The sequence below is a fragment of the Crocodylus siamensis genome, chromosome 5, assembly GCF_052110815.1.
Source record: "Crocodylus siamensis isolate JL-2025a chromosome 5, ASM5211081v1, whole genome shotgun sequence".
Lineage (NCBI taxonomy): Eukaryota > Metazoa > Chordata > Crocodylia > Crocodylidae > Crocodylus > Crocodylus siamensis.
The window spans coordinates 171284500-171311923 of NC_143399.1; the positions used below are offsets into that span (position 1 = coordinate 171284500).

Sequence of the window (27424 nt, forward strand, 5' to 3'; positions counted from 1 at the left end):
TGTGGACATTGGAGTCAGAAGCAAACTGGCCAAATTTGCTGATGACACCAAACTCTGGGGTAAAGCACCCACATCTGAGGACAGGAGGGTGATCCAGGCTGACCTTGACAGGCTCAGGAAATGAGCAGATGAGAACCTGGTGGTGTTTAACACTGAAAAATGCAAGGTTCTCCACCTTGGGAAGAAAAACCTGCAGTGCCTTATAGGCTTGGCAGTGCTACGCTGGCTAGCACTACAGATGAAAGGGACTTGGGGGACATCATTGACCACAAGATGAGTATGAGCCTGCAATGTGATACAGCTGCTAGTAAAGCGAGCAAAACGCTTGCTTGCATCCACAGATGCTTCTCAAGTAAATTCCAGGATGTCATCCTCCCTGGAGCACTGCGTTCAGTTTTGGGTTCCACAATTCAAGAAGGATGTGGAGAAGCTTGAGAGGGTGCAGAGAGCCACACGCATGATCAAAGATCAGGAAAACAGATCTTATGAAGGAAGGCTGAGTCATGGGACTCTTTAGCCTGGAAAAGAGCAGGCTCAGGGGCGACCTGGTGGCTACATATAAGTGCTCATCAGGATCTGGGGGAATGTCTGTTCACCAGAGTGCCCCAAGGGATGACAAGGTTGAATAGTCACAAACTCTTCTATGACCATTTCAGACTGGACATAAGGAAGAACTTCTTTACTGTCCAAGGTTTGGAATAGATTGCCACCGGAGGTGGTTCAAGCACCTACTCTGAACGCCTTCAGAAAACATCTGGACGTTTATCTTGCTGGGATCCTATGGTACTTGCTGACTTCCTGCCCCTGGGGCAGGGGGCTGGACTTGATCTTCCAAGGTCCCTTCCAGCCCTAATGTCTATGAAATCTATGAGTCAACAGCAAATCTCTTATTGACTTTAATAAATGGAATAATAGATCTTTCTGAAAGGCACAGAATGATAGAGACCATAAAAGCAAGACTTGTTTTGGCATGTTATTAATAAAACAAACCAAATCTAGGATTAAAATAACCTAGACTGCATAACTGTCAAATAGTATTTGAGTATGAGACCATGACATCATACTGATAAGTTATCTTTAGCAAGAACTGAGGTTTTGGAAATTTTGAAACATTCTGGTGGAAATGAAAGATAGTAATGATTGAAAGTTGCAAAGGAAGAAAAACAGAAATTGGCTTAGATTAAACTATTTCTATTTTTAGTTATTGAGCTTTGGAAATCTCTAGTGGTACATGATGGATATCCAATAGTCTTTAAAACATCTCAGATATGAAATATAAAAAGCTTCATTTCAGGCCTTCACTTATTGAATACAACCATAAAAAGGCACATTCTTGGTATGACAGCTATGTGCTGCTTACTTTAATACGCATATTTTTTTTTCTAATAAAAGGCACCACAACAAAGGTACCACACGCAGGTCAAATCTATTCAAAGTTTTATGGACTGTGATATTAGAATGAGTTTTCTAGGTTTAAAATGTAAAGGAAAAAAGTAGAAAATGCTCTCGCTCTCAAACGGGTATCTCCAGGCCTGATCCAACCCCCTTTGACTCAGGCTCTCAGCAGGTTGTCTACATGTGGATCACTCACCTCCACATTGATGCTCCCTCCCCCCAGAACCTGAGAAGGACCTTTGCTGGGTCCAGGATATACATTCACACAGATGTAAAGACTGGAAAGGTTGGGCGGGGGGGGGAACTGCTTACAGTGCAAGGGGGTGAGTGGAAAATGGAAAGAAATGCACATCATTCATTCTCTATCACTCCCAATATGAAAAACAATATAGAGATTCATTATATTTTTTTCAGAGCTTCTCTTGGGGGGGAGACAAGAGCAGCTTTGGGTACCACATTGTCAGGGATGCAACCAGAGATCTGCAAACTCAACAGGGATATGACAGATTTATGGATTAGCCTTACAATACTTCCTTATAGACAAGGGGTCCTTTCCTTGATGACATGACATGAAAGGACATCTGAAATTATCTTGCATCTAAACCCCCTCCTCCCCATGTTTTATTGTAGAAGGGGACAATCTGGCTCTATGTAAGCAGAAAACTACACCAAATATTTTATTCTATAGCACATACACAGAGGTGTAAATCTTCACAACACTTCCTTCACAGCATGGGGCCCAAATAGAGCTGAACAGCTAAGGAAGACTCTACACTTGCATCTATGGTTCGGAACAAAGATAGAGTAATGCTGGATTAACGTGTTAATTCCTTCACAGAGCCATATTGTCCATTAGTCCAGTTACTATTAAAATGTAATCACAGATACTGCATTTTATCTTCCCTAGTAACACCGATGCTACTAATTATGATGTTTATCAAAATGTATCCATGGTGTATCACTTAATAATTTCAATTTCCTTTTGAGTATTCAAGATCAATCAATACCATATTTGGTCTTAATAGGCCACCAAATCTAAATACTCCAGTAATGAAACCCAGGACACTTCATGTTTGAAACCAGTTTCTGTTGCCTACTATCCATAGGTTACTGAAAACTCATATGTATCACTGGTTAATTTGAAAGACAGGTTAGTGTGGGAAACGTACAGTAAATTTAAACAGCTTGTAAAATAAACATGACAGGCTTGGATTATTATACTTAAATAAAACATTAAAATAAAACTTTAAAAAATCTGTGCAATGCTATGAATGGCTGCACAAATGGCAAATGTCTCCATGTGACCTCTGCTAGTGTGTCCAAACCTAATCAAGTGAAATCTTTTATCACTGTAGGTTTGTCAATTGTTTTTTTTCCCCCACTGTGATAATACCCATGAGATATAATGTAATTTTTCATTTCTAACAGTACCCTGGAGATATATTGTGCTTTTTAGGTTAAAGCTTTGAAGATTCTCATTTCAACTGTGAGGAGAAGAAACTTAAGAAACAAAGTGCTGACTGACTATGGACATATGCCCTTACTAACAATGGGAACTTAGTTAACTAAAAGAATTAGTCAGTAGAGTCAGCATGAACTTCACCACCATAATAAGCTTTATTTCAGTAAAAATTACTCCATTCTTAACTCCCCAAGACTATTGAAAGGGTTCTCAAAGAACAGACTTTTAAAATGGTCTTCCAAGAACAACCACATTTTTAGAGTCTTAAGAGCCTCATCCTGCACTCCCTACACACACAGGAAACCCACCTATTTCATGCAGGAATATTCAACAATATAAACATCAGACATGAAAAAAATCACATCTATTTGCTACCAATATACAAAAATTTATGCTTGATTGTAATGAAATGTAGTGAAAATGGACTGGAAAGCATTATACACGTGCTCCAGGTGGCATGAGGGAAGCACTTTAATTAATATAGGTTCAAAAGCCGTGCTAATTAAAAGTACCTGGAGCAGCATGTGTATCAGTGGCCCCATGCTGGAAAATGGCGGTGGGGCACTTTGAACTAAAACTGGTGGAACAGCTTCATTTTAAAGCACCCCGCCACCATTTTCAAGTGCTAATATACGTGACACTGGAGGCTGCTGGAGTGCGTTAATTTCCACGCTCCAGCAGAATCAATTGAGTGTGCTAGAACGTGCTGGAATTACAGCACATTGGAGCAGGCTCCCTGCACGTGTATAGGAGACCTTATGGCCAAGACCCATTGTCTTTGATATTCTTATTGATTGTTGTCTCTTAGAACTTATGCCATGCATAATGAGGAAAGCTGTGCTTTATTAACAAACCTTGATGATATTCCTTCCTGATCAGTTACAATGCGCAACTTGGTCACTTATTGTCAATAGGTAAACAATTATTTTTATTTCTTTATACAGCATGATGAAGAGTAAATGCTCTCCTTTGTTTAGCTTTTATCATGCAAATGCACTTACATCATGCAGCAGCTAAAGAATGTATTTACTACATCAGTTCTACTGTAAAAGTTTTTTCATTTCTTTCTCCTTAATTTTTTAAAATTTTAATGGAAGCATAAGCATATCAGAATGTATATAGATTTAGTGAGACTTTTTGTGCATGTTTGTCCAAATGCAGTGCATATTAAAGAAGTTAATAAACCTACCATGTTTCCAACTTTATTAATAAAATTTTCTGCATTTAATGTTCACATTTGTGCATAGTATCAAGTCATGTGTACATAACTAGCAACATTGATACAAAATAGAGTGAAATCACAACATAATGTCCGATCACAAGAAAATCTCATTTAAAAATTGATTCTCAATGCCATCTGTAAAAGACAACCTTAATTTGGCATAACATTATTCTGTCTGCTGTACACCTGCTTGTTCTCAGGCTAAAGAAAGAAAAACAACAACTCCTTATCCACATTAAAAAGCATATCATCCTGTCTGACATCTAATAATACACATGCGTGTGTATGTTATTTTATATTGTGCTTCGCATTAACGATATCACTAATTTCAATGAATATGAAAGAAATGTAAGACATATTGCACTAGTTTAAATTTAATCTGGAGAAATTTAATTTGGGGAAATGCTACAGAAGAAGTGTAACAATTATATTTACTTTTTGAAGCAAAATTAAATTTCAGCTAAGCTATGAGGAGGCCATAGAGTAAGTAAAACAAGGTATATTTTCATCTGGATAAGATTTTAAATCCACCTTAGCCAGATACATCATCATATCATTGTAGTTTGTTTAAATTCTTGTTGACTAAGGTGATGAAATATCATAAGACAGCCCCACAAAAGGTGACAAAATTCTGGGCACTGTTGCTCTTGCTTATCATCATGCCAGAGAGTAATCCAGGAATTCTTAATTGGTGGGGTTTGCACGTCAGAAATTTTGTTTCTGCTTCTCAGTTTTCTCAGAGTAAATTATACAACACAAAGAAATACAAAATGTTGTGCACTCTTCATATAATGTTTTAGTAACAAATACAGATTATAACTTAGCACTAATAATCAATACCACTTTCTATTTAGAAAAAAGCCAGACGGTGTTTATTCATGCGTTTTCAGAAGTTATATTTCAAGGGAAATAAGCTATATTTGAATAAGGTATAGGAACTATTCTAAATGCTTCCTTACATTTTATGTTCCAGATAAGTCTAAGGTAGTAATCACTTCAGTTATGCCTTTCACAAACATAAATATTTATAAGCCTTATATACCCTAAGTCTTTGACTCGGGTTGTTAATTTTCAAATTGGTCATTAACTGCGAAAATTACCCATTTGTCAAAAATAGATGTTATTTTAAAAACTGTAACCAGCAGTTGAGGATAAAGTTCATAATAGAGGAAAATAGAAGGCAATAAATGAATTCTGCAAATGATTAACTGACAGAGCAAAACTGTTTTTCTGATTATGTGCACTATCATGTATTGTATATACATTTCAACACTCTCACATAGTTTTTTGGGTGAATCTTACCACTCAGACATCTCTCTCTCATTAGGGGCTGTGTAATCTCTAAGGCCCCCTCTATATGTGCAGGTAAATGGTGCAATTGGATCTACTGAATGATCCACACAATTGCAATTCCTGCCATGCCACATGTGCAGGAGGCATAACTGTGAGATCGTGCATTAGCTCTAATAGCACTTTATTGTAGGTGTAGGGGGACTGGGCTCCCCATACATTGGCAAGAGGCAAGCACCCACAGCTAAAAGACTCCAGGCAAGTCTATTGCTCTCTTTGCTTCAGTTCCCCAGGGATGTGGTGAGGTCTTAAATAGATTCCAATGTCTGTGAGCAGCTCAGAAACAATGGCTGGCTGAAGCTGTGAAAAAAACCCAAAAATCAGCACTTTACTTGCAGCTTGGCATGCTCCAACACCGAGTGTAGCACATACCCAGAAGTGGCACTGTGTTAATTTAACTCAGCTCGACCAATATCTGTATAGACAGGGCACTTCAGCAGGAGTTTTCAGCATTTTTATCTAATAGCTGATTGAATCAGCTTTAGATAAAAGTTCCAAAAGGCCCCACTAAAGCATTGTAACAGACATTGTAGAGCCAGGTAATGTGATGCCCCTTTCAGTAAAGAGCTGTTTTTGGGGATTTTTTCCATGTCTGCAAGCAACCTATAGGATGATAACAGATAAGCAGAAGGTAGAGTGGGGTCACAGCTTACAGACTAACTCACTCAAAGAAACTTTCATAGACTACAGTTTACTTGGTCAAATCAGACTAAATGGTTAACTATCTCTCTCTATGAAAAAAGATAAGTTAGCTAGAAAACAAAGCTGGTTTTGAATTGGAGCAGGAGACTGGAATGGATTGGGCCATGTAGTACGTTTGGTCTTGGAGGTGTGCTGAAAGAACACTGTGTCCCTTTATCCTGCATGTGATAGTGCACTAGTGGACTGATGCTCCAGGACTCCTATATAATAAAGAGCTTAGTCCATCTGTCTGTCTGTCTGTCTGTAATGCTCTTGGAGCACTCTGGTTAGTGAAACAACTAATGAGTGTGAAGCACTGCCATGATGGTGGCGACGGAGGGGACAGTGCCGGGGTGGGTGAGGGTGAGGCCAGCCGTGCTGGAGGCAGCAGGGGAGGTTGGTGGAGGGGGACAGAGGGGACAGTGGGTAAGCTTCCCCCCCACACCCCTACTCCTGGGAGGCAGCAGCAGCACAGGGTAGTGGGTGGCAGAACTCCGTTCCCACCCGTCTCCCCCATCATCCTTGATGGGCAATTCACTAGTAGTCTAATAAACTGCAGTGAGAAAAGCTGCACAGGGACAGGAAGAGGGGCAGTTTTTGTATAACCTTTTGTACCTCTCAAAATTTAGCCCATATCAACAAATCATCTTTATTTAATCTTCAGGTACCTTGTGAACTCAAATAAACAAGAATTAAAAATTACCTGTAATCATTTAGAAACAAAAATAAAGAAAAGAGAGAGCAGATTTTCAAAAAGCTCCCTCATATTTCACCACACATTCAACCCAGATAATATACGAAGAATCAAACTGTTTCTCTTTTAGATAGAGATGCAAAAGCAATCCAGGTGAGGCTGTTAAGAACCAAAGTGCTATATCATCTATCAGTTTTAAGAGTTACAGAAAATGGATTCAACCACATAACATACATATCAAGCTGGGGAAGAGTGACTTGAGCAGAAGGCTTACTAATCTGAGCCTCCAACAAATCACGGAAGGTAAGGAGAAAGAAAAGAAGGGCTGACAAGGAATAGAAAGCCTAGCTGACATGAGGAGGCAAACAGAATTGCATCAAATGGGCTAGAACAAGACCAGTTCTTCAGATACTTTAAAGCAGGGGCACCAAACTCATCAGGTCCCACAGAATGGGACAGTGCAGGCCCAGTCCACAGGCTGAATCAGGATTAGAGATCAGCCCAGCACACCAGATCCAGTGTATGGGGTCAGTGTGGGGTGCATACCATATGCCAAACTGGCCCTGGGCAATATGTAAAGCATGCACAAAGCCAGGGCTCCTGCACACTACATGCACCACACAGGACAGTCCAGGGCACAGTGCATGTGATGCGCAGGTTTCAGGCGATGGCCTCAAACCTGGAACCACAGCCTAGTCAATCACTGCTTTTCCCAGCATGCCAACCTACATCTAGTTATCCAGACAGCTTGAAGCCTCCAGCAGAGCCTAACTCTCCACTCACTCCTTGTCACCATAGAGTCTGGTTGGGAACAGCTGACCCCAAACTTCTCCCATATAAAACCATATAAACAAGAAGAGAAAGTGTCCAGGGCTCAATCTGATCCCAGACTGCTTTGCTGTTCCCTCTAGTTTGTACTCTAACTCTGCACTCTGCTTGGTCTTATGGCTTCCAGAGCCAGCTAGCACTTTGAATCTACTCTACAGGGCCAGGAGTGAGCCAAACTCTAACTTGTGGAGGGCTGGGGCTGTGCTTGCAGGGGGCAGAGCAGGGCAGGCAGTGGCAGTGCTGTGAGGGGTGGTTATGGGGTGGGCTATGGCCACCCCAAAATTCACTGTAGCCATCCCTCCTACTGCTGCCCACTCTACCCCTGCCGTTCCTGAGCCCAGCCCCATCCCAACCCCTGCCAGGAAGAAGCTGACGCAGCTCCTCACCCTGAGCCCACAGCAGGCAACCCACTCTCATATCGCACACAAATCTGGGAGGGGTACGTGTCCCCCCATGGGTGAATGCAGTGGTGGGGAGCCACCCCACTTCCTACCCACATCCCTCTGCAACTCCCAAAAGAGCTACCTGTGGCTCTGTCTCATTCTCAGTGGGGTCACATTCAACACCCTGGCTGGGCAGCACCTACCCCTGTCCCTGCCTCACTCCCTCCCTCATTATGAGGGGCCTTGATATGCCTCCATGCCCTTCCCCCCCCCATGCCCCTTTCTGTCCACAGCCTTACTGGCCAGATGATTTTCTCCAAGCTGCCAGGCTGCATTCCTGTAAATTGGCTATCGGATTGGTATCAGCCGATATGGCTAGTTCATAATTTGCCATGCGTATTGGCCAAGAAAATCTTTATTGGTGCACCCCTAGTTTAAATCCCCTTTCTCCCCATCTAAGCCTGTGAGCCCCTAGCCAGGGTGACCACACCCCCTGTTCTCTGCTCAAGCAGGAGGGGAGGGGGAGGGCAACAGCCTGATAGGGACTGCCCCCCCAGGCAAACCTCACTGGGGTCCTGGGCTATGGAGGGGATTGAAACCTCCTCCCTCCCCACCTTGGCCTCTGAGCTCCTGGCTGAGGTGTGGCCATGCCCCTTGCTCTTCATACGAGTGAATAGCAGAGCACAGTGGGGGGAAAGCCTGGCTGAGACTACCCCTCCAGGCAGACCCTGCTGGGGTCTGGGGCCAGGGTAGGGATTTAAACCCTGTCCCTCTCTGCCTCAGCCTGTGAGCCCCTGGCTGGGTTGTGGTCACGCCTCCCCACTCTCAGCTCAAGTAGGGAGGCAGAGGCTTGGCAGGGGCTGCCTTCCTCCACCTCCAGGCAGACCACTCTCTACCCAGCTGAGTTTCCCACCCCACCCCCTTGTCAGCCAGCCCTCACTGCTGTGGCTAGAGAGCAGAAGGGCAGGGCCAATTCTTCTCTATGGAGCAGACAGCATAGCCCAGCCTAGGGCTGCAAAGCATCCTGGGATGCTGGGGGACTTTGATTTAACTTGAACCAAGAAGAGGTCAGAGACAGAAGTTTAAAAACCAATTTGACCTAAATCAGTTAAGTCGGATACTACATTCAGCCAGGTTTATCTTAAACCAGTTTCGGCCATTTTGAAACTGGCTTATGTGCACTAAACTTCTGTTCTGTTACAGGTTTAAACCTGTTTCTGATCACTTACCTGTTTATATGTAACTTCTGTCCCTAGCCTGAGTATGTGGCATCCTCAAAATCAAGAACTGGGTAAGGCTATCATTTACTGAAGAAAGAAGTATTACATTTGTTGGGGGAAACAAGTCCCAAGCTTGGAGTAATTCTGCAGATTCATAGAGAAGGTCGTGGGAAATATCTGCAGAGGAATATTTGCTTTGTATCATCTGAACAGGTTAATGAGGTTCTGTAATTTGTCACAGAGAAATATGTAGGAAGTGAAGATATACGATGAAGCAAGGCAGAAGAGAAATAATATGAACCTTCTAAAGGAACAGCAAAAAGAGCTGGTTGAAGCAGTTTTCCCAAAGATGCCTTGCTGACTAACCGAAAACATTTAAAGGGGGAAACACCTCACTTTTGGAAAATCAAAGATTGCATATATTTTCCAGAGAAAAACATAATAAAGAAAAAAAATGTCCAAGTTTTTCTTGGGAAAAATAATATATTATCAATAACCTTTAATTACTAGGCAGCACCAGAAGCATAATCAAGCCCACAACTATGAAGTTAAGCACTTGCGACTTATCTCCCTCCAAGCAATGGATGAACTTCAAGGAACCTCTTTAGGATTTGACCCAAAAACCCCTGAACGTACCCACCCCTATTAAATTGTCCCAAGGTTTCACTGAGTTGTATCTTCCCCCTCCATCTAATTAAAGTTTTGTACCCTGCATGTTAACAGTTCTGCTGGCCTTGGTAAAGGCTTACCTACTACCAGATGGGAACATGAACATTTATTCGCTGTCCATCCAGCTAAAAGAGTCTCCAGGGTCTAGCGTCTGCAGCACCCCGGTTCAGAATTTGCCTCCTAATTTAGAAAGATGTTCTGAGACATCTAAATGCATTTGGCTCACCATGACACACACATATTTACACTTTCAGGGTGCTGAGGTACACCAAAAGCACTATGAAAGATCTCAGGCCTAACATAAAATCCCAGGTCTACATACCATGCACATTTCAAGGTTCTAAAACCTGAATGTTGCTTTTGATATTTTGAGTCGGGTATTGAGAGAAGTTGAAATAATTATATGCACAAATATGCAGATTACAATTACACACACCTGAATTGCCAAATGCCATACAAAAAAAAAGCATTCTCTGTGTGCTTAAATGTTGTGTCAAAAGACTCTTAAAAGTGCATATTTTGAATTAGTCTTATGTGTACTTACATACAAAAAGTAAGCAAAATATTACAACTATTTTGAATGTTTACGTGACATTAAGTAGTCTTCATGGAATCACGAAGAAAGACAGTACATCAGAGGCAATACCCAAGTGGACAACATCCATTGGAGCAATTTGGATTTCTTTCAGCTTGCATTTCTTCTCCTGAGAGTAAACCCTAGAGAACTGCATTGTCTTCAGCTGGCAAATAAGGAATAAAATCTGGTTCATAATTAGCCTGGGGGGTGTCCCAGGGAAGCCAAAACATTAATAAATGATGCCTTTTCTTCTACATACTCAGTGAAGTTATTTGTACCACAAGTCATCACATTACTTTAATTGATATTATAGAGGAAATACCTTCTCTCATATTCTATGTAAGTATATATAAGAGAGTGTATTTACATATTTACAGTTATTAGCAATAAACCACAACAGAATGTGAATTACTAGGATGTAGGTACCCTTCACAAGAACACAGCAAAAGGCCTAGGGCCTTTAGTGACTTTCACAGGGCATCACTAGAGCTTAGTATTAGAGTTTAGCCCAGACAGCCTAGAACAGGGGTGGGCAATATGTGGCCTGCAGGCCAGATGCAGCCCACCAGGCCATTCTATCTGGCCCAAGAGGCCCCTAAAAATTTAGAAAATTAATATTTATCTGCCCCTGGCTGACCGTCATGCGGCGCTCAATGGCTTGCCAAAACTCAGTAAGCAGCCCTCTGCCCAAAACAATTGCCTGCCCCAGCCTAGAATGTTTACCGCTATGCAACCATAATTGCTTAATTTGAAAATATGATAAAAACTAACTTCAACAGGAATGTATGCAAATTATTATTATGGAAAGAAAATTCACAGTGGAAGGATAAGAAAGATTTCCCACAGTTTAACCAAGTTTCTCCTAAAATTATTTGGCTGCTTATTCGCATGTTGGGGCAGGGAGGGGGTTATGTGTACCTTCTGTCCCTAGCCCTATAGGCACCCTTTGTAAATAACTACTCTTCTTTCAGGTGCCTTGTTTGGCTCATGCAACCCTGTATCTCTTTCCCCATAAGCCTACTTTTCCACCCAACACTTTGAGATATTCTGATCATTTTCAGCTCCTATTTTCTACAAGGAAAAAATAATTTGAGAATAATAAATACATGCACAACTAGTGGAAGTGAATGTTAATTACAGAAGAGAATTTAAAATGTCCAAAGAGTTGCTGCTGAAACCAGGAGATCATCTGAAAGAGAAAGGCAACTTGAAATTATTTCTATGCCCCTCCTTCCTTCGCCTCTTGCCATTTCCCTAAGGCTCTAACTGAGCTTGATCTCTTAATTTAGAAATGGGAACTCTGGTTCAGCTTCCTACTAAAACACATATTTCAGAGGTACTCATCTGCTTTTCAAACATGGTTAAATACTGTGGCTAGCTTTGCCACCAGTTTCTCTTTGAGGTTCTACTGTATCATGAGCACTAGCAGCAGGACTTCTAAGGAAACTACAGGTTTCCCTCCCAATGCAGCCGCAGCATTGACCAGTGCTTGAGATGCAGCTAAGCACTGTTGAAATGTGCTCTTCAGCAAGAAGCTGAGCTAGAAATACATGAATGGGAAAATCTCATCTCTGCCTTCATGGCTGAGGTGGGTCTCCTTGCAGTAAAACTGAAGCAAGGGAAAGAGGGTGAGCAGGATTCACAGCACCCATGCAGATGAATGGTATGGCTATGCAAAGCCAGACCACTGAGTAGCTCACTCTAGGATAAGCTCTTTGGGCACTGAGAACTATTGCACCCTCAACTCTGGATCACCTACTCCCACCACTCAGCTGACTTACACCCCTCTACCCCGCCACACGGACACTGTGCATGCATACATTGTATGCTGTACATTCCGTGCAAGCATACCTTTCTCACTCTCCCTTTCCTGAACAGCTCCCCATTGCTCAATTTAGCTACTGCAGCTGGGTACTGGTTTGAGGTTTTCTTCTTAATGGTCATGTTTCAGTTTCTTCGCAATACCCCATAGTGAAAGGGCAAATGATAAAAGGCAGAAGGAAGTTTGGGCTATAAACTAAACAAAATAATGTGACTGCAGGTTTTGATCATAATAATGGGCTTGTAGCCACATTTTGCAACTACTAGATATATGTGTGTGTAGTAAACAGCTCCAGATGATTTGTGGTCTCTAGTAAACAAGTCAGACAAAACTGGAACCCTGCTTGTGTCTGTGGTTAGTTGTTTTCTTAATAAACAATGGAGGGGAGTAATTCTATGACTCTACATATCGCAGTATTAACTGTCATTGTACCTGAAGCCAGCCCAAGCTTATTTTCTAATTTTAACTAATTTACCACCAGAGGCATAAGGAGATATTTTCTTTCTGGAGAGTAAAAGAATGACTACTTTTTGGAAGGCACTCGCAGAATCAGTACTGAGAGAGGAGTTGGAAGAAAGAATTTATAAGGAACCAATACAAATATGCAGACACAAATAGGAAAACATAACTATTGTTTACAGTTATGTGAAGAAGCATATTTCTCCAAAAGCAAGACAATTTCATTTTATATTAAAGGTCACAGCTAGGTGAAGGGGGGAGAGGAAGAATACCAAATTTTACTTAACATCTATGAGTAATTTATTATATTAGGCAGAAAGCACAGTAGAGATAAACCTTATAAACTAGCTAAATCAAAGATGTTGAGTCAAAATTGCCTCAAATGTCAAGGCTCCAAAATCTTTTCAGAGATGAATTTTTAAAATTTACTTTTAACAAGAAATGCCACAATTTCAAAATGGCACAGGGCTAAAATGCCACACAAAGAACTATGGCAGCTACCTTTCAAGCAATACTAAAGATGTTATGAGACATCAAAACAAATCAAAAGGAGGGAGTGCAATAGATTCATACAGACATTGAACACACACAATAAGACAAATAGTAAAAAGACAAGGCCCAGAATGAACACTCACATATACCCCATTATCTGTCAACCTGTAAGCTGAAGGTTTCAGTCTTACTTGGTTGTTTTAGCCTTCTTGCTAGCCGGGAGGATAGAGCCAAGAGCCATTGGAAGACATATGTCCCCTATAGTTCCTTCTCAAAGTCATCAGGCAGGACCACTATACACTTAAAGCTCTGAAAGATCTTTTGGGTTGTGTGGTGAGAGGAGGAAGGCTAAGGAATATGCATCCCCTCTTCTAATACCCCACTCTGATGCACTGCGTCAGGAAACAATTCCTTGTTGCTGTCAACGATAAATGGATTTCTAGTAGTTATAAATCCTTAATGTGCTCACTGTATTGGAGGTGAGGGGAGTACAGTCCGTATGGACAATGTATTTGGACCATAACTACATATCTCAAAGATATTTTAAACATGTTGTTATTGTTGTATAAACAGACCACAGTTTAAATGAGAATCACTTTCATCTGATGTATAAAAGTATAGAAAATGTAATAAAGGAGTTTTTTTTCTTTAAAGCATTCTCATTTTACAGATAATTTTATCTAAATTATATATACTGGATGGCAATTTTTAATGAAAGCAGAGGAAATTAACCAAACTACAATTATGCAACTATTATTTGATGTACAATGGTGATCACATATTACAATAATTAGATTCCTTCCTTTTTTAAAATTGTTTTCTTCTTAGTAAAGTAAAAACCAGGCAACCTTTCAAATTTGTCACAGGAAAACCACTAAGTGTGTGGGAGGGGTTGTTTGTTTGTTTGTTTTTTTTACAAACTCTTGTATTACTTCTTCTTTTAAAGACCACATTTCTTAGCATGCAGTAAAATTCTTAGCATGATGAGTGAAGATTTAAACACTTCCAAAGTAAAACAAAAATGGGAACACCAACGATGCACCAGTCTGGTGGAACAAATATAATCCGGATAGTCTGTACATGTAAGACATGCTCTGCATGTCTGACTGGCTTCTGTTTTATGCTAAGATAATTTGGCTGACTTCCCAGAAGGTAGTTCTATCATATCCCAAAAGATCTCTACCATCTCACCCCTCCATTAAATGCTAACAATAAAAACCCACATTTGGCTGCATAATATTAAATATCTAACTTTTTAAAACTGCTTTATAAGGATAAGGGCAAACAACAATTAGGAAAACATTATCATTATAGCAGATTGGGGTGGGGGTAGCTCTAAGACTTTCAGCTGATGTAAATCAAAACAGGTACAATAAAGTCAGTGAGATTGTACTGGTTCACCTTATCTGAAGGTCTAATTCTAACCATTTAAAATGTTCCAGTCAAAGGTTTTCTTTTGGGAAGAGAGTCAAAGGAACACTCTTTTTTTGTTTTTGAAGCAAAAATGAAAAATGTTCTGATACACTGGAATAATATTTTCCAATTTATTTTGGCTCAACATCTACTGACCATATTCAGACAGTTTATCTGCTGTAGGAGTGTTTAAATAATATCTGCATTTGCAATTTTTTTATGGAAGGAAGAATAAAAGGCAACATCAATAAAATTAATTCATATGGCAACTCACTTTTCTATGTCTAATAACCAAGCAAACTTCAGTGGAATATTTCACCTTACTTTCATCACAAGTTTATTGTCCTCTTTCAACTCTTACCTTCACATTGTCTGGATGAAGTCCTCCAGGGTGTTTGTCCATGTACTGACATAAATCAGTATGCTGAAAGAAAGTTAAAAGGGAAAAATAAATGTATTAATATCCCCATGATCACAACAGATCAATATCCTTTCACTTCAAAGTCACTGTCTCCTCTGGATACAGCAAATGGAAGACAACTAGAAAATATATTTTCTCACTTGTACCATGTTGTCTTTCCTTCAGGCTCTCTTTTAGTTAACCAGCTCTGTAACTTGACTGATGAAAGTATTCATAAAATCTAAACTATATAAGCTTTCCTTCTAATTTCCTACACATGGTTAATTTATTGATTTAAATCTCAGTCAGTAACATACACAGTATGCCATGATATACCTTGTCACAATCATTTCAACAGTGATGCCTATAGGTAATATCTGTGGAGGAAACAAATAAAGAAAAAATATCACAAATCCTACTTTCACTGTTCACATCAAAAGTCTTGAAATATAATGTTTTATGAATAAATTGAGCAGGATTTTGGACTTGATAATTTACAAAATAATTCCTAAACTAGTTGCAAAACAGAGTACTGATGTAGCTTTTCTTGACAATCTATGAAATCTATGAAAACGAAGAAATAGAGAGGCACGTCACAGCATACATGTATACAGTATAGTCTCCTGGGCTATACTGTGCAACCTATTCAACCTCAGGAATCATTCTCTTATGTTCATTCACAAGCTTGCCATGAACATCCACTTAAGTTTCCAGCAGATAAGATTTAATTTAGTTTTAACAGCCATTCCATGGTATGTGGCTCTCTCAGACAACTCTCTTACTGTATACAAACTCAAGCTATCCTTTAGTCTACTACTCTATCCAGCAAGTGTCCACACACATTAAAAAAATATGATACAAGAAAAATATCATTTTGCTAAAATTAAAGTGGAAAAGATACAAAGCTATTTCATTAAAACTTTATTTTTTAAATGAAAGGTAAAAAGATACGTGTTCAGTAGGCTGTAAACTAGCACATTTCTTTAAGGAACTGATCTAAGAACTGAAGGCAGAAAATATCCTCTGCTCAGAAAACTGCTCGAGTACCAAAGTGTTGTGTGCGACTATCACAAGGACAAACAAAGTGAAGATTTGAATTTGTATGTGATATTAAGCACAGGAGGCAGTTTTCTTCCAAGCAGAGGCTAAAAAAGGTAACATGTATCTGTTCACTTCCAATTAATACATCAGTGAAGTAGGTGACAAAGAAAAAGGTTAATGCAAGCATCCATCTCCTCCCTCATTTTCAATTCTGTTTATAGATGTGTGTACTATAATTGATATTGTGGCAAAAATGAATACCCTTTTACTTTCATTTTTATGCATCCCATGAAAATTTTGGAAACCAAAACAAGAACTAGCCAGTCACTCTTCAGCATCTGTTAGCACACTGCCCATTCACACTGTTGTTTCATTGACTGGTTATTATATTTCTTCACTGTTGAAACAAAGTTGTAGAACAACCTGGTCACCTGGTGGTTGAATGATTAATACTGCTTTAGCACTACTATTGACACAAATTTATGGTGTCCCCCCAGGCAAATATCATTTGAAATATCATTATTGCAATGACATAAATATTTCTTTGTAGCTTCTACTGAGCAAGTTTTAATTGTTCTGATGTTTTTCTGTCATGGTAAAAGAACGATATTCTCAATGGAATAAAACCTCCTTGTTTAACTTTAAGTGAATTTATAAACAACAACAGTGTTTGCTCTTTCTGATGCACATTTAATTAAAGTGCTTTGAAAAAAATGCACTGGATTTTGATTTTCTAAGAATATAGAAGAAAAGACAAAGACTTTCTTATTGTGCATCTATCACACTCTCAGAAATCTGGTAAACCTATCCCACATAGCCACATTGCTGTGGATTCTCACGTCTTCTTCCAGGACTCAGTAATGTAGCCAAGGCAGACTTACTGACCATCTACGAAATGTTTGTTTTAAGTAATTTATCCAGCACTGCATAGGAACTCTAACACTGGAGAGATGGGATTGAGTTCTTCAGAGCAGCATTCAACAGCCTTAACCATAAGCCAATTTTCCCTTACAATCACTAGCCTCATTTATTTCATACATTCCAGCTTCCACAGACAAAGCCCGACAAGACAAAAGTCACCATCACTGCACAACCTTGATTTATTCCCAGAGCAAATCCACTCTACACTCAATGTGGCTGGGATCCTGTGGAAAATTTTTTAGTGATCATACATTAGAGATTAGACTAGCATGATACTATGGTACAAGAGGGCCAAATTAACCTTGCATGAACAACCTTAATCCTGGTATTCTTCAGCTTCTGAATGTTGAACATTTTCCACTGAAACGATGCTTTTTTACAAGCTTCTTGTAACCAATATCCTACACCTTTCAAAAGCAAATTAAAAAATACTCCACTGTGCAGCACTGGGCACATCTACATGAGACTTATTAAAGCTCATTAACCTAATTTACTGATAGTACAGGCACATGTCTACATACACGTGCCCTTACTGCACAGTAAAAATGGCTAACTGTGACTAAATTTGATACCTGCAAAAGCCCCAAAGGCGCCATGGGCTGGGCGGCAGCACAGCAGAGCAGCTGGCCTGCAGTGGTAGGGGAGGAGCAAGTCTGAAGCCATAGCAGTAGATGCTACCATCAGCCTGTCCTGTCCCACCCCGGGAAGGAAGCGTGGAAATCAGACTGCCTGTGGCCAGTACCCAACGGCCCGCTGGCCCCAGGGTAGCCTGCAGGAACGGGGGGCTCGGCCAGTGGCCACCTGGGTTCCCATACACGGCTAACCCCCAATCTGAGGCCCTGGTGCAGGGAAAACACCGCAGCAGCCAGCAAAGATGCCAAGTCAGGGTCACTGCCACTCAGCGCTGGAGCTGTGCAGATGTGTCAGGTGTTCCAGGGGTACACCCAGGAGGTCAGACCCTCCTGCTCCAGCAGCTGGTGGCAGTAGCCAAGGAATAGGAGGCATGGGCACAGGGGGGAGGATACTGCCTGGGAAATCACCTAGGAGGGTGCATGGGACCAAGCACAGTGTGAGCACTGGGCCATGATGGAGGCCTTCACAGAGTGGGAGCGGATCCAGCTGCTTAGGCAGCAAGTGGCCATACAGACCAAGGCAGTGGAGGATGCAGATGAGGACCACCAGACCCTGGACATGCTCCTGGGCTTCACAGTCACATGCATGCTCTCCCATTGCCTGGCCCCTATCTATGGCCCCACATGACCCCTAGGTCCCAATGCTGCTCCACAGCAGTCCCTCACCTGGGCCTGGGAGGAGGTCCTCCAGCACCTCCCGCCCACAGGAGCCCCATACCCAGCCTCTGCCCCAGATCTACCACCATCTGCCTGGGCCCAGCCCCTCCGCTCACCTTGGTGCCATATAGCCGAGGGCCCGGAGGTGCCAGGAGCAGCACCACAAGGGGACGCTGGCCCTACTGGGCCTTGATTCTGACAGCTGGAAGGGGAGCTGCCTGCCCTGGAGGAGTACCAGCTGCTATCGGTCCATGATGAGCCTGCTCCCTGCCACAGTCACCACAGTCCCTAGCGGGGGAACAGGCTGAGGCCAGGGTGCAGGGTACCTGCCCCTGGGCTCTGCCCCCTATGCTCCCCCCCCACCCCAAAGGCACTAAAAGACCAAGACTCTTGTATTTAGTTTCCACACTGGAGAGAGGGTTTTTTATTGCTGGTGGATAGAGAGGGTGGTGGAGGGGCTCTGTTTGTCTGGGGTGGGGGCTCTGGTCGAGAAGGGGGCTCTGTTGGTTGAGGGATAGGGGGCTTTGTATGTTGGGGAGGGAGGTGAGAGCAATGGGGGATATGTTATGAGAGGAAAAAAGCTTTTTTGTTTCTACTTATGCCTGGCATGGGCACGGTCAAAGGGTAGGAGGTCTGCGGACATCAGGGCAGGTGGGCTAGAGCAGGGAGGGCCAGGTACATGTCAGTATCCTGGCACTCTAGGTGGGGAACTCTAGGTGGCACTGGAGCTGGCGAAACAGGTTGTGGAAGGTGGCCCGGGTCATGCAAAAGACATCTACCCCCTGCTCAGTGTTCCACAGGGCACACTGCAGGTAAGCGGCAGTTGTTGCATTTGGGGGAGCTGGGCAGAGCGAGATGGCCAGGTGATGGTGACTGCAGTGAGCCAGCAGGGTGACCAAGGATGCAAGCAGGATCAGGGGACCCCGTCCCTCACTTCCAGGCTGCTATGTGCTGCCCCTGCACGTGCCATGCTGTTCGGCTAAGCACTGGAACTGGCTGTCCAGACAGCATTGAGCAGGACTGTGTTTTAAAGAAGGCTGCCAAGTGCTGGCAGCTAGATTTTGGCTTTAGATATGGCTTCCAACTTTCCCCTAGTCTCTACACATGTAGACACCTGCCCAAAATCACTTACTGCACATTAAGCTAATGCGCAATAAATCTAGTCGTGACTAATTGCACATGTAGATGCACCCACTGACTCCCATACGGTTCACTGGCAGAGCTGTAACTTCAAGAAACACAGTACAAATCAGTGTCATATAAACTAATACAGTAACTGATAGCAGTAGTAAATTGCTATTATCTATGTGGATCAGCACTAGAGGGAACACACTGTCAGCAGCTTCATGCATATTTGCTCATAGCAGAGGAATGGTAGGGCTCAGGATTCTTTGTTTCCATTTCAGGTTCTAAAATGAGATGCCTCTGAGCCAGCAGCAGGCCTTCCCTGGTCATGTTGCACTACAAGGGTTATGGACTATTAGAGGCTCCTGCAGCAGTCAGTCAATCCTGTCAGTCCTCCTGTATCTCAGCACAGTGCACAGACCTGTAGAGCTAATAAAGTATTAACATTATCTTTGCCTATCCCCACTGAATTTGGAAGTCAAACAACAGCATGATCCAATTGGAAGTACTGAACAGCCTTATTTTGGTCAAAAGCAACATTTCTTTTCTTTGCCACATTCTTGAGCAGAGTTGTAGAACGTTTTTATTTACACAGTCATTTTTCATAAGCGTTGGCCAATCAAGAACCCAAATATCAAAGAGCATATTATTCCAGTTTGTGCAAAAGGTATGACCTTCATTTTAGTAAGGTTCACATAACACTCACTTTACATGCTACTTTCATCAAATCATTTAGTTGGCTCTGTAAGAGTCAAGGCTGTAATAAAACTGGGCAATACTGTCACGGACACAAAACCACTAAGCCTGTAACACATTGGATAGGAGGCTCTTTGAAAATCAAAAAAAGATCAGTGGGTGTGTCTACACATGCAGTTAATGAGAAGCAATACAGTCTGGACCAGTTTGAACTGGAGTAAACTACTCCCAGGTGCATTGTCTACATGTACACTGGGACAGCAACAATTCAAGCTGGGGTGGAGCGAGCACAGGCTGGCAGAGGGCATGGGGACACAGCCCTGGGATATGGGTGGCAGAGGAGCTGGCTGTAGCACAATGGTGCTAAAAGTGCAGAGCCATGTGGCTAGGTGGCAGGCAGGAGTCTGGCTGGGCTGACCAGGTGCAATTTATACCCATGGGGCATTTGTACATGCCATGTTTTTTCCCCTTCATGTGCTGCAATGGCGTGACGGCTTGCATGAGTGGTATTTCTGGACATTTTAAGTCTTTCTGGTGCATTAAACTAAAACTCCTTGGATGTTGTTTAGTTTGGCTCTCAGGGAATTAAAGCATCACATCCATGGATTCATTGTGTGCAAACACAAAGGCACTCCAAAGTGTGTAATGAGCCACTTTGTCCTCCAGGTGGCACTGCAACTTTTTTTTAGTTCAGCCTTTTGAATTGCTGCTGCTTTCAAATTGCTGCTTTTTTTCTTGTGTCATGTGACAGCTCCCTGCTCCCACAGCTGTATGGCAGGGCACAGAGTGGGAGACCCTGGGCTGGGAGGGCAGCACAGGACTGTCCCACTCTCCTGCAGCTCTGACTGGGAACTGGGCTTAATTAATTTGGAAACCTAGTATGTCTAAACACTGATGCAGCACTCCAAAACAAACAAGTTTAAATGTTATAAACCTATTTAATTTAAGGAGGATTAAACCCTGTGACATGTACAGGCACCCACAGTCAGTGTCTACATATGCATTTAATCACAGTTAATTACCCTGGCATAAGACAGGATTGTCCCCAACAGTACTATCATACAGTGATATTAATGAATTTACTGCAGCCTAATACCATTGCACATGCAGAAAGTGACGATTTGCTTTCCAGCTAATTAGTCTATTCATCAGTAAAACACACAAACATTTTTAGGGTAGTATAAAGAAAAAGCAAACAGATATTCATGCCCTTCGTTGCACCACAATTTGTGGCTGCAATAAAAGATGGTATAAATTTGCACTGCTGTTTTGCTGTGGGCCATTTGTTTGTATTAAAGTGGGAAAGCATGGGCAGCCTGGAATGCCCTGGGCAAATAATTCCTAGGGCTTCAGGGGCCCAATACAATGTGCCCCAGAAATTTCTTTACAGGAACCCCAGGTTTCCCTACTTTCAGAGGCACGCTCCAAGTGCTGCTGGATAATGGGCATGTCTGCTTCTTCCAATAAAGCTGATCAGCTGTGCCAGGACACGTCTCAGCACAGCTGATCCACTTTATTTGACAATGTCTGTTATAGCCTTAGTGGAGTGATTCTCAGCCAGGGTGATGAGATCTTTTTATAAGTACCTTAGGTGACCAAACACCTGCACCTGATTTAAAAGATAAACCCAGAGATTTAAAATAAGAATCCAGTGTCAAAAACATTCTGACCTTTTGTGGTCTAAGTTCTTGCAACAGAAGAACTGTTCTATTATTCTTCTGTAGTAAAAAAAAAAAAAAAAAAAAAAAGAAGAGAGTGAAAACTAGGATCCGGTGTTTTCCAATGGGTACTTTAAGTCTAATGAGGTGAAGAACCACTGTTTTAAGTGCATATTCTTTCTCAAACATCCTGAGTAACACGACCTCCATCAGAATCCTTACCCAATGCTCATCCCCACCTGCATGGGGATGAGGATGCAGCAAGAGAAAGGAGATCAGGAAGGAATGTTGGATCATCCTGGTAGGGGGATGGAGGATTTTCACCTTTCTTACAGCACTGTACTAGGATTATAAGTGGGAATTTTATTATTAGGATGCAGTAAGAAAATGTTTAGTTTATTCAAACTTCAGTTAATATTTACAAGAGATGAAGGTTAAAATGACTGAAGCTTTTGAGACTGTACTTTTTCTCCTTCTTCCTTCAAAAGGAGTGAACAAGAAGATTCAAAACTGACCCAGTCCTGGGGATTAACACTATAGGTTCAACCACAAATAGTTGCTTAAATGGCGAAGGACCTTACGTCCCACCGTGGACCCAATTAAATACCAAGTATTTGAAAGGGTTGGACAGATAACAGTGGAGAGACATGCTCACTTAATACATTTTTAGCCTGCTGCTTAAATTCATTGCTATGTCTGATCAAAGCCATGGAGTAGCAAAGGTGTTTCCTGGACAGTATTTCAGCCTCACTTACTGAAGTAAGCCTGTTTCCACAACACTTGTACCCCTTAATCCCAAGGTGAGTCCCACTGCTTACTGTACTTACTTACCTAATAACTGAATTTGTCCCAAGAAATTGTTTAAAGAATATAAAGTTAAAAAAAATCTTCCTTGGACTTTCTCTGTTTTGCTATTTTCTGTAACAAACTATTTAATTATTTAACATAAATGATACATAGGTAGGGTTCTATCCAACCCAAGGAGGTAGCCAGCCAATTCTGTAGGCAGATCGCGTCACTGGCTGCCATTTTTGAGGGCTTATTGTGGCCTCCCCCCTGCCCAACACCTCTGATTGCCTGAGGGATCCCAGTGGCCCTGCTCCCTGCTCTTACCGGTAGAGGACTTTGCATCCATATGGCTCCTCCCCTTGCCACTGTTTGGCTGAGGGCTGTCCACCACATGGCCCCACCCCTTGCCACTGATTGGTGGAGTGGGGAAGGGCCACACAACAGGAAACCCTCTCTGCCAATCAGTGGCAAGGGGTGGGGGCTGCAGCCATGTTGCCTGCTATCCTCCATGCCAGCAGCCTCCCTCCACCATTCCCCAGTGCAAGCTGCATGGCTGGGAGAACTGCTGGCTCCCACTGGGGATCCAGCATTTTATTTTTAGTAAGTTTTTTGTTTCTTGTATTTTTTCCTATGGATTTTGTGGTAATCACCCAATTTTGTGTTTTCCATAAAATCAATACAATTGCAATTTGAGTAGCTCCTTACACATAGGAGAGTATTTTATAATGTAATTAATTTATTTGCTTGAATCTTGTGGCAGAATGCAACTTTAAGTACATAATTCTTAGTAAGACACTGGCTTACGTTTGCAGACACACATGTGGGAGTTTACAAACATAAGCAATTGTGAAGGGAAAAGGAAATCAGTATTTATCCAGCTAAGCAAAGTTCATATAAACTTTATGTATTCTACTTCTACAGAAAAATGTTGTGGAAATTTTAAAAAATTACACAAGAGTTCAAGATTCAGCACCCCCCCCACACCCTTTATAATAAGAATGCTAATATGAATAGATGAGTCAGCATAAACTAGGTATGCCCTCAGACTTGTATCCAATATTTGTTCTAAAATATCAAATATTTTGTATGGTTTTAGCCGGGTTAGAAATATAAGATAGTTCCCACAGAAATGCAAGGAAATATCTCTTTTAAGGATACAGCCAGTCAAATAAACTGAGCTCTACTTTAGCATCTTCTCCATTATAATAATATGACTGCCATTTTCTCTTAATTAAATTACTTAATTTCTATTTCTCATGTAATATATTCTTTCCATCCTCTTCCTCAGTCATGATAAATCTACATGTGACTTAGCTGTCTCATAATATTGCTTAATTGGTTTCAGCTGTCATTTCTGAAACTGAAATGCATGGACAGCCTGGGGCTTGTGAATGGAACAAGGAAGCATTTCCAACCACATTCCCATCATGTAAAACCAGCAATGTGAAAGGGCCCTTCCATTAAAACAAAAACTGTACTATTTGGCTTCTGGCAATGACATCATGCAGCAGACAGATTGTATTGTTTCACTGAGGCAGCAAGACTGTTGCAAGCTATTCTTTTCTGCTAAAAAGGGTGCACACATTATTTATGCCCTAGCAGTTTTACTGACTGAAATACTTTCTCTTTTGTCCCTAACAAATTCTTAAACTGACAGTACAATTTACCAGCAAAAAACCAATGGTTTCAGTAACATAAAAAATACAAGTTAGAATAGATCACAGGGCAGTTAATTTAATTTAAATAGAATGCATGTTTTAAGCTAAGCAACCTGCCAAAATACAGCTCTAATCACGTTTTAAGTTTCTGGAGCCTTAAAAAAATACATAGAATTTTGTACAATGAAAATCAAGGGAAATATTTGCAAAACAAAGCTCTCCTGCCTTATATGGGAAAGGAAGGACTCAGCCACACCAATAAAAAGAATCCTCCTGCAGGCTATTTTGGAGACCAGGACCTAAACAACCTGCAGAAAGACACTGGGTGGCAACAGCAGCAGCTGGGCTGAGCAGCAGGAGAAAGATGCATGTGAGGGTTATGAAAAAATCAAGAAAAGAAAAGAAACACAAGACACCTTTAATGAAAACAAGTTTGCTAACAGATGTTTCTGGCAACCTGGAATTCCCACAAACTAGCAGCAAGGACAAATTTACTCAGAAATACACAGTGCTACTGCAGAGAAAAAAAAAGTACATAATTTATACAACAAATCTGAATGTGTCTCAGAAAAAACAGTTGATACAAAATTCTTTCATTTTGGGTAGTTTGTTGAAAAAAAATTATTATTATTATTTCTACAAGCTATTTTTCCTTTAAGCACATGGATAGCCCCTGGAAGTGTGTCACAGTTTTAGGTTATATTTAGACAAGCCAGAAACATCACTTGGGAGGGAGTTGCTGGACATAAATTATAACATGTACATATTTCACAAAATTGGAGCAGTAACAAGGAAGTGAAAGGCTTTGCCTTACACTTCCCCATAGGATACAAAGTCCCATTTCTTCATATTCTATTCACCTGCTATGACCCCAATGAGACTCTTCCGTTTAGAAGTATACATTCAAAATATGAGCACAAACACCATTAGATATCAAAATAAAAAATACACAATAATCATGGGCAGATCTAGAATTTTGAAAAGGGGGACCAGATCTAGGATTTTGAAAAGGGGGACCCAGATGGTGTGATGTACCATCACATATAAAACAATACACATTTTTTCCAATTAAAAAAGAATTAGAAGCTCTATTTAGGTACTAGTGGGACCTAAACACTACATTATTCAGTTTAAAACTGAAGCAAAAACAAATAACTTTATTGAAATATGCATTAATTTGATGTGTCATATATTATGTATAAAAACCACAAACTAGGCAAAAAAAAATCAAAAGATGTTGTTTCATTAGTTTTATAGCCATTACTATTAAATATATGCATCTCAGATTCATAAAACAAAACCTAGCCTTCTTGAGCATCTTGATAGTGCATCCAGTACTTCACTGAAAGTTATTTGTATACCGGAGCTAATGTTCATCTAAGTTAATGCTTCCAACCCTGAATTAATTTTTTAGCTAAAGTTAAAAACAGGCTGCAGGACTGTGAAATAAAAGCTCCATTAATAAAAGCAGCTAGCAGCATAATTGTGGAAGAAAAGATAGTTTGATTTGTGGAACATTAAGACCATTAAAAAGGAAAGAAGGTTGTTAAAACCTGTGGAATGAAGTGTTTAGAAGGAAACAGATAGATCACCGTGAGCCATTAAGTCACTGATACCTGAAAAGAAATGTTGCTGCCATTGTTAGGAACTCACTTCTAAACTTTGGGTGACGCAGGAATTAAAGATGAATGCAACTGCCCCACTATACTCCTCCTGGATCCATCACTGAATATAATACAATCATATGTACTTTGAATGTAAAGTTCTCACAGGAAATAGCAATATAGAATATTACAGAGAATTTTAAGAGGTAAATAGAAATTGAAGACATTGTATATGTGCAACGTAGTTACACACATTTTGTTAAGAGAACTGTGACTTTATGTCCATATGTAGGAATAGAAAACAAGATTAGAGTAACATCATTCTTAATATTTTAATTGCCTTGTGTTATTCCTCCTTCAATATAGCACGTAAAGAGGATGCCTTAGAGTTCTTAAAACATTACACTTTTATAGTAACTTTTACCGGAGGTTCTGAAAGTACTTACAAACACTGGTTATTTTATCCTCATTTGGGGGGGGGGGGTGTTAAATTCATTTTAATTATGTACATTTCACAGTTGAGGAAAACTGCACAGAAGGACTGTTATAGATTTAAGAACAAAGCTCAGTTTTAATTCAAAGTTCTGTTTCAGCAATGTGACTATCCTTTGTCTAGTACAATGTTTCTTAAAATGTTTATGGACTTGAGGACCCCCCCAAAACACTTGTAATTGAGAAGCACCCCATTTATTTATTACAGTGCTTTATTACCTCTGCACAGGGGCCAGACAGAAAGGGTAGGGCAATGGCCAGGTATGGACAAGGCTAAGCCTGCACTTTACACACCCTTCAAAAGACCTCATGGCACCTGGGGTGCTGGTGCTTTCCCTCCACAGCAGCCTCCCCCCAGGTGGCACCCACCTGCAGGCACCCGGGTTGGGTGGGCCCCCGGGGCACCGCAGCCGTGGAGGGAAGCACCAACCCCCCTCCGCAGCTCAGACAGGCAGGCAAGCTCTGGGGGGCATGGTGGAGATCAGATTCACAGCTTTTCTTGGGTGGAGCCTGCTTTCCCAGGCTGCTGCCAGGCTGCCTGCAGGACTTTCTGCAGAGCTGTGGAGCTGCATGGAGCCCAGTGCTTCGCTGTGCAGCTATAGGGCAAGGAGTTTTAGTTTGCTGCACTGCACCCCAAGTCATTTAAGACACATTATGCTCCCAAATTTGTTACAGCAGCTGAAATTAATGCACAATATGCCAGAGGCATGCAAACATCAACGTCATTAAAGTGGTGCAAAAGCATTTAGCCCGCTTTAAAGTGTCGCGCAGATACGCTTCTCATTTCGTCTACACACAGCCCATGTTGTTAAGGAGCTTTCAAATTGCTTAAGTCTGATTTTTCAGGAGGTCCTGAGCACTGACTTTTCAGTTAAGGTTGTTTAGCATCTGTAAAACTCGTATCCTTATGGATTTCAACTCTGCCATGGACTATAACTCAGGGTACACTGATAGAAATTTTGGGGGCCAATAACCAACTTTTAAGGAGGCATATTGGCCAATATCAATCCAATTTCCCATACGCAGCCTGGCAGCTTGAAGAGCAGTGTCTGGCTGGTAAGTCTGTTGTGGTGGAAGGAGAGAT

At 41.4% G+C, this 27424-nt stretch overlaps 1 protein-coding gene across 2 annotated transcripts in view; it reads right to left on the bottom strand.

Annotated features, from left to right (window-relative positions):
• The window catches only part of CDK14 (cyclin dependent kinase 14), a 614101-nt gene that overhangs the window by 307951 nt on the left and 278726 nt on the right, over positions 1–27424 (bottom strand). For both annotated transcript variants that reach the window (XM_090047105.1, XM_090047106.1), the window contains one exon: positions 15029–15091. In XM_090047105.1, the coding sequence (XP_089903231.1) occupies positions 15029–15091 (63 nt within the window). The remainder of the gene's footprint in view (positions 1–15028; positions 15092–27424) is intronic.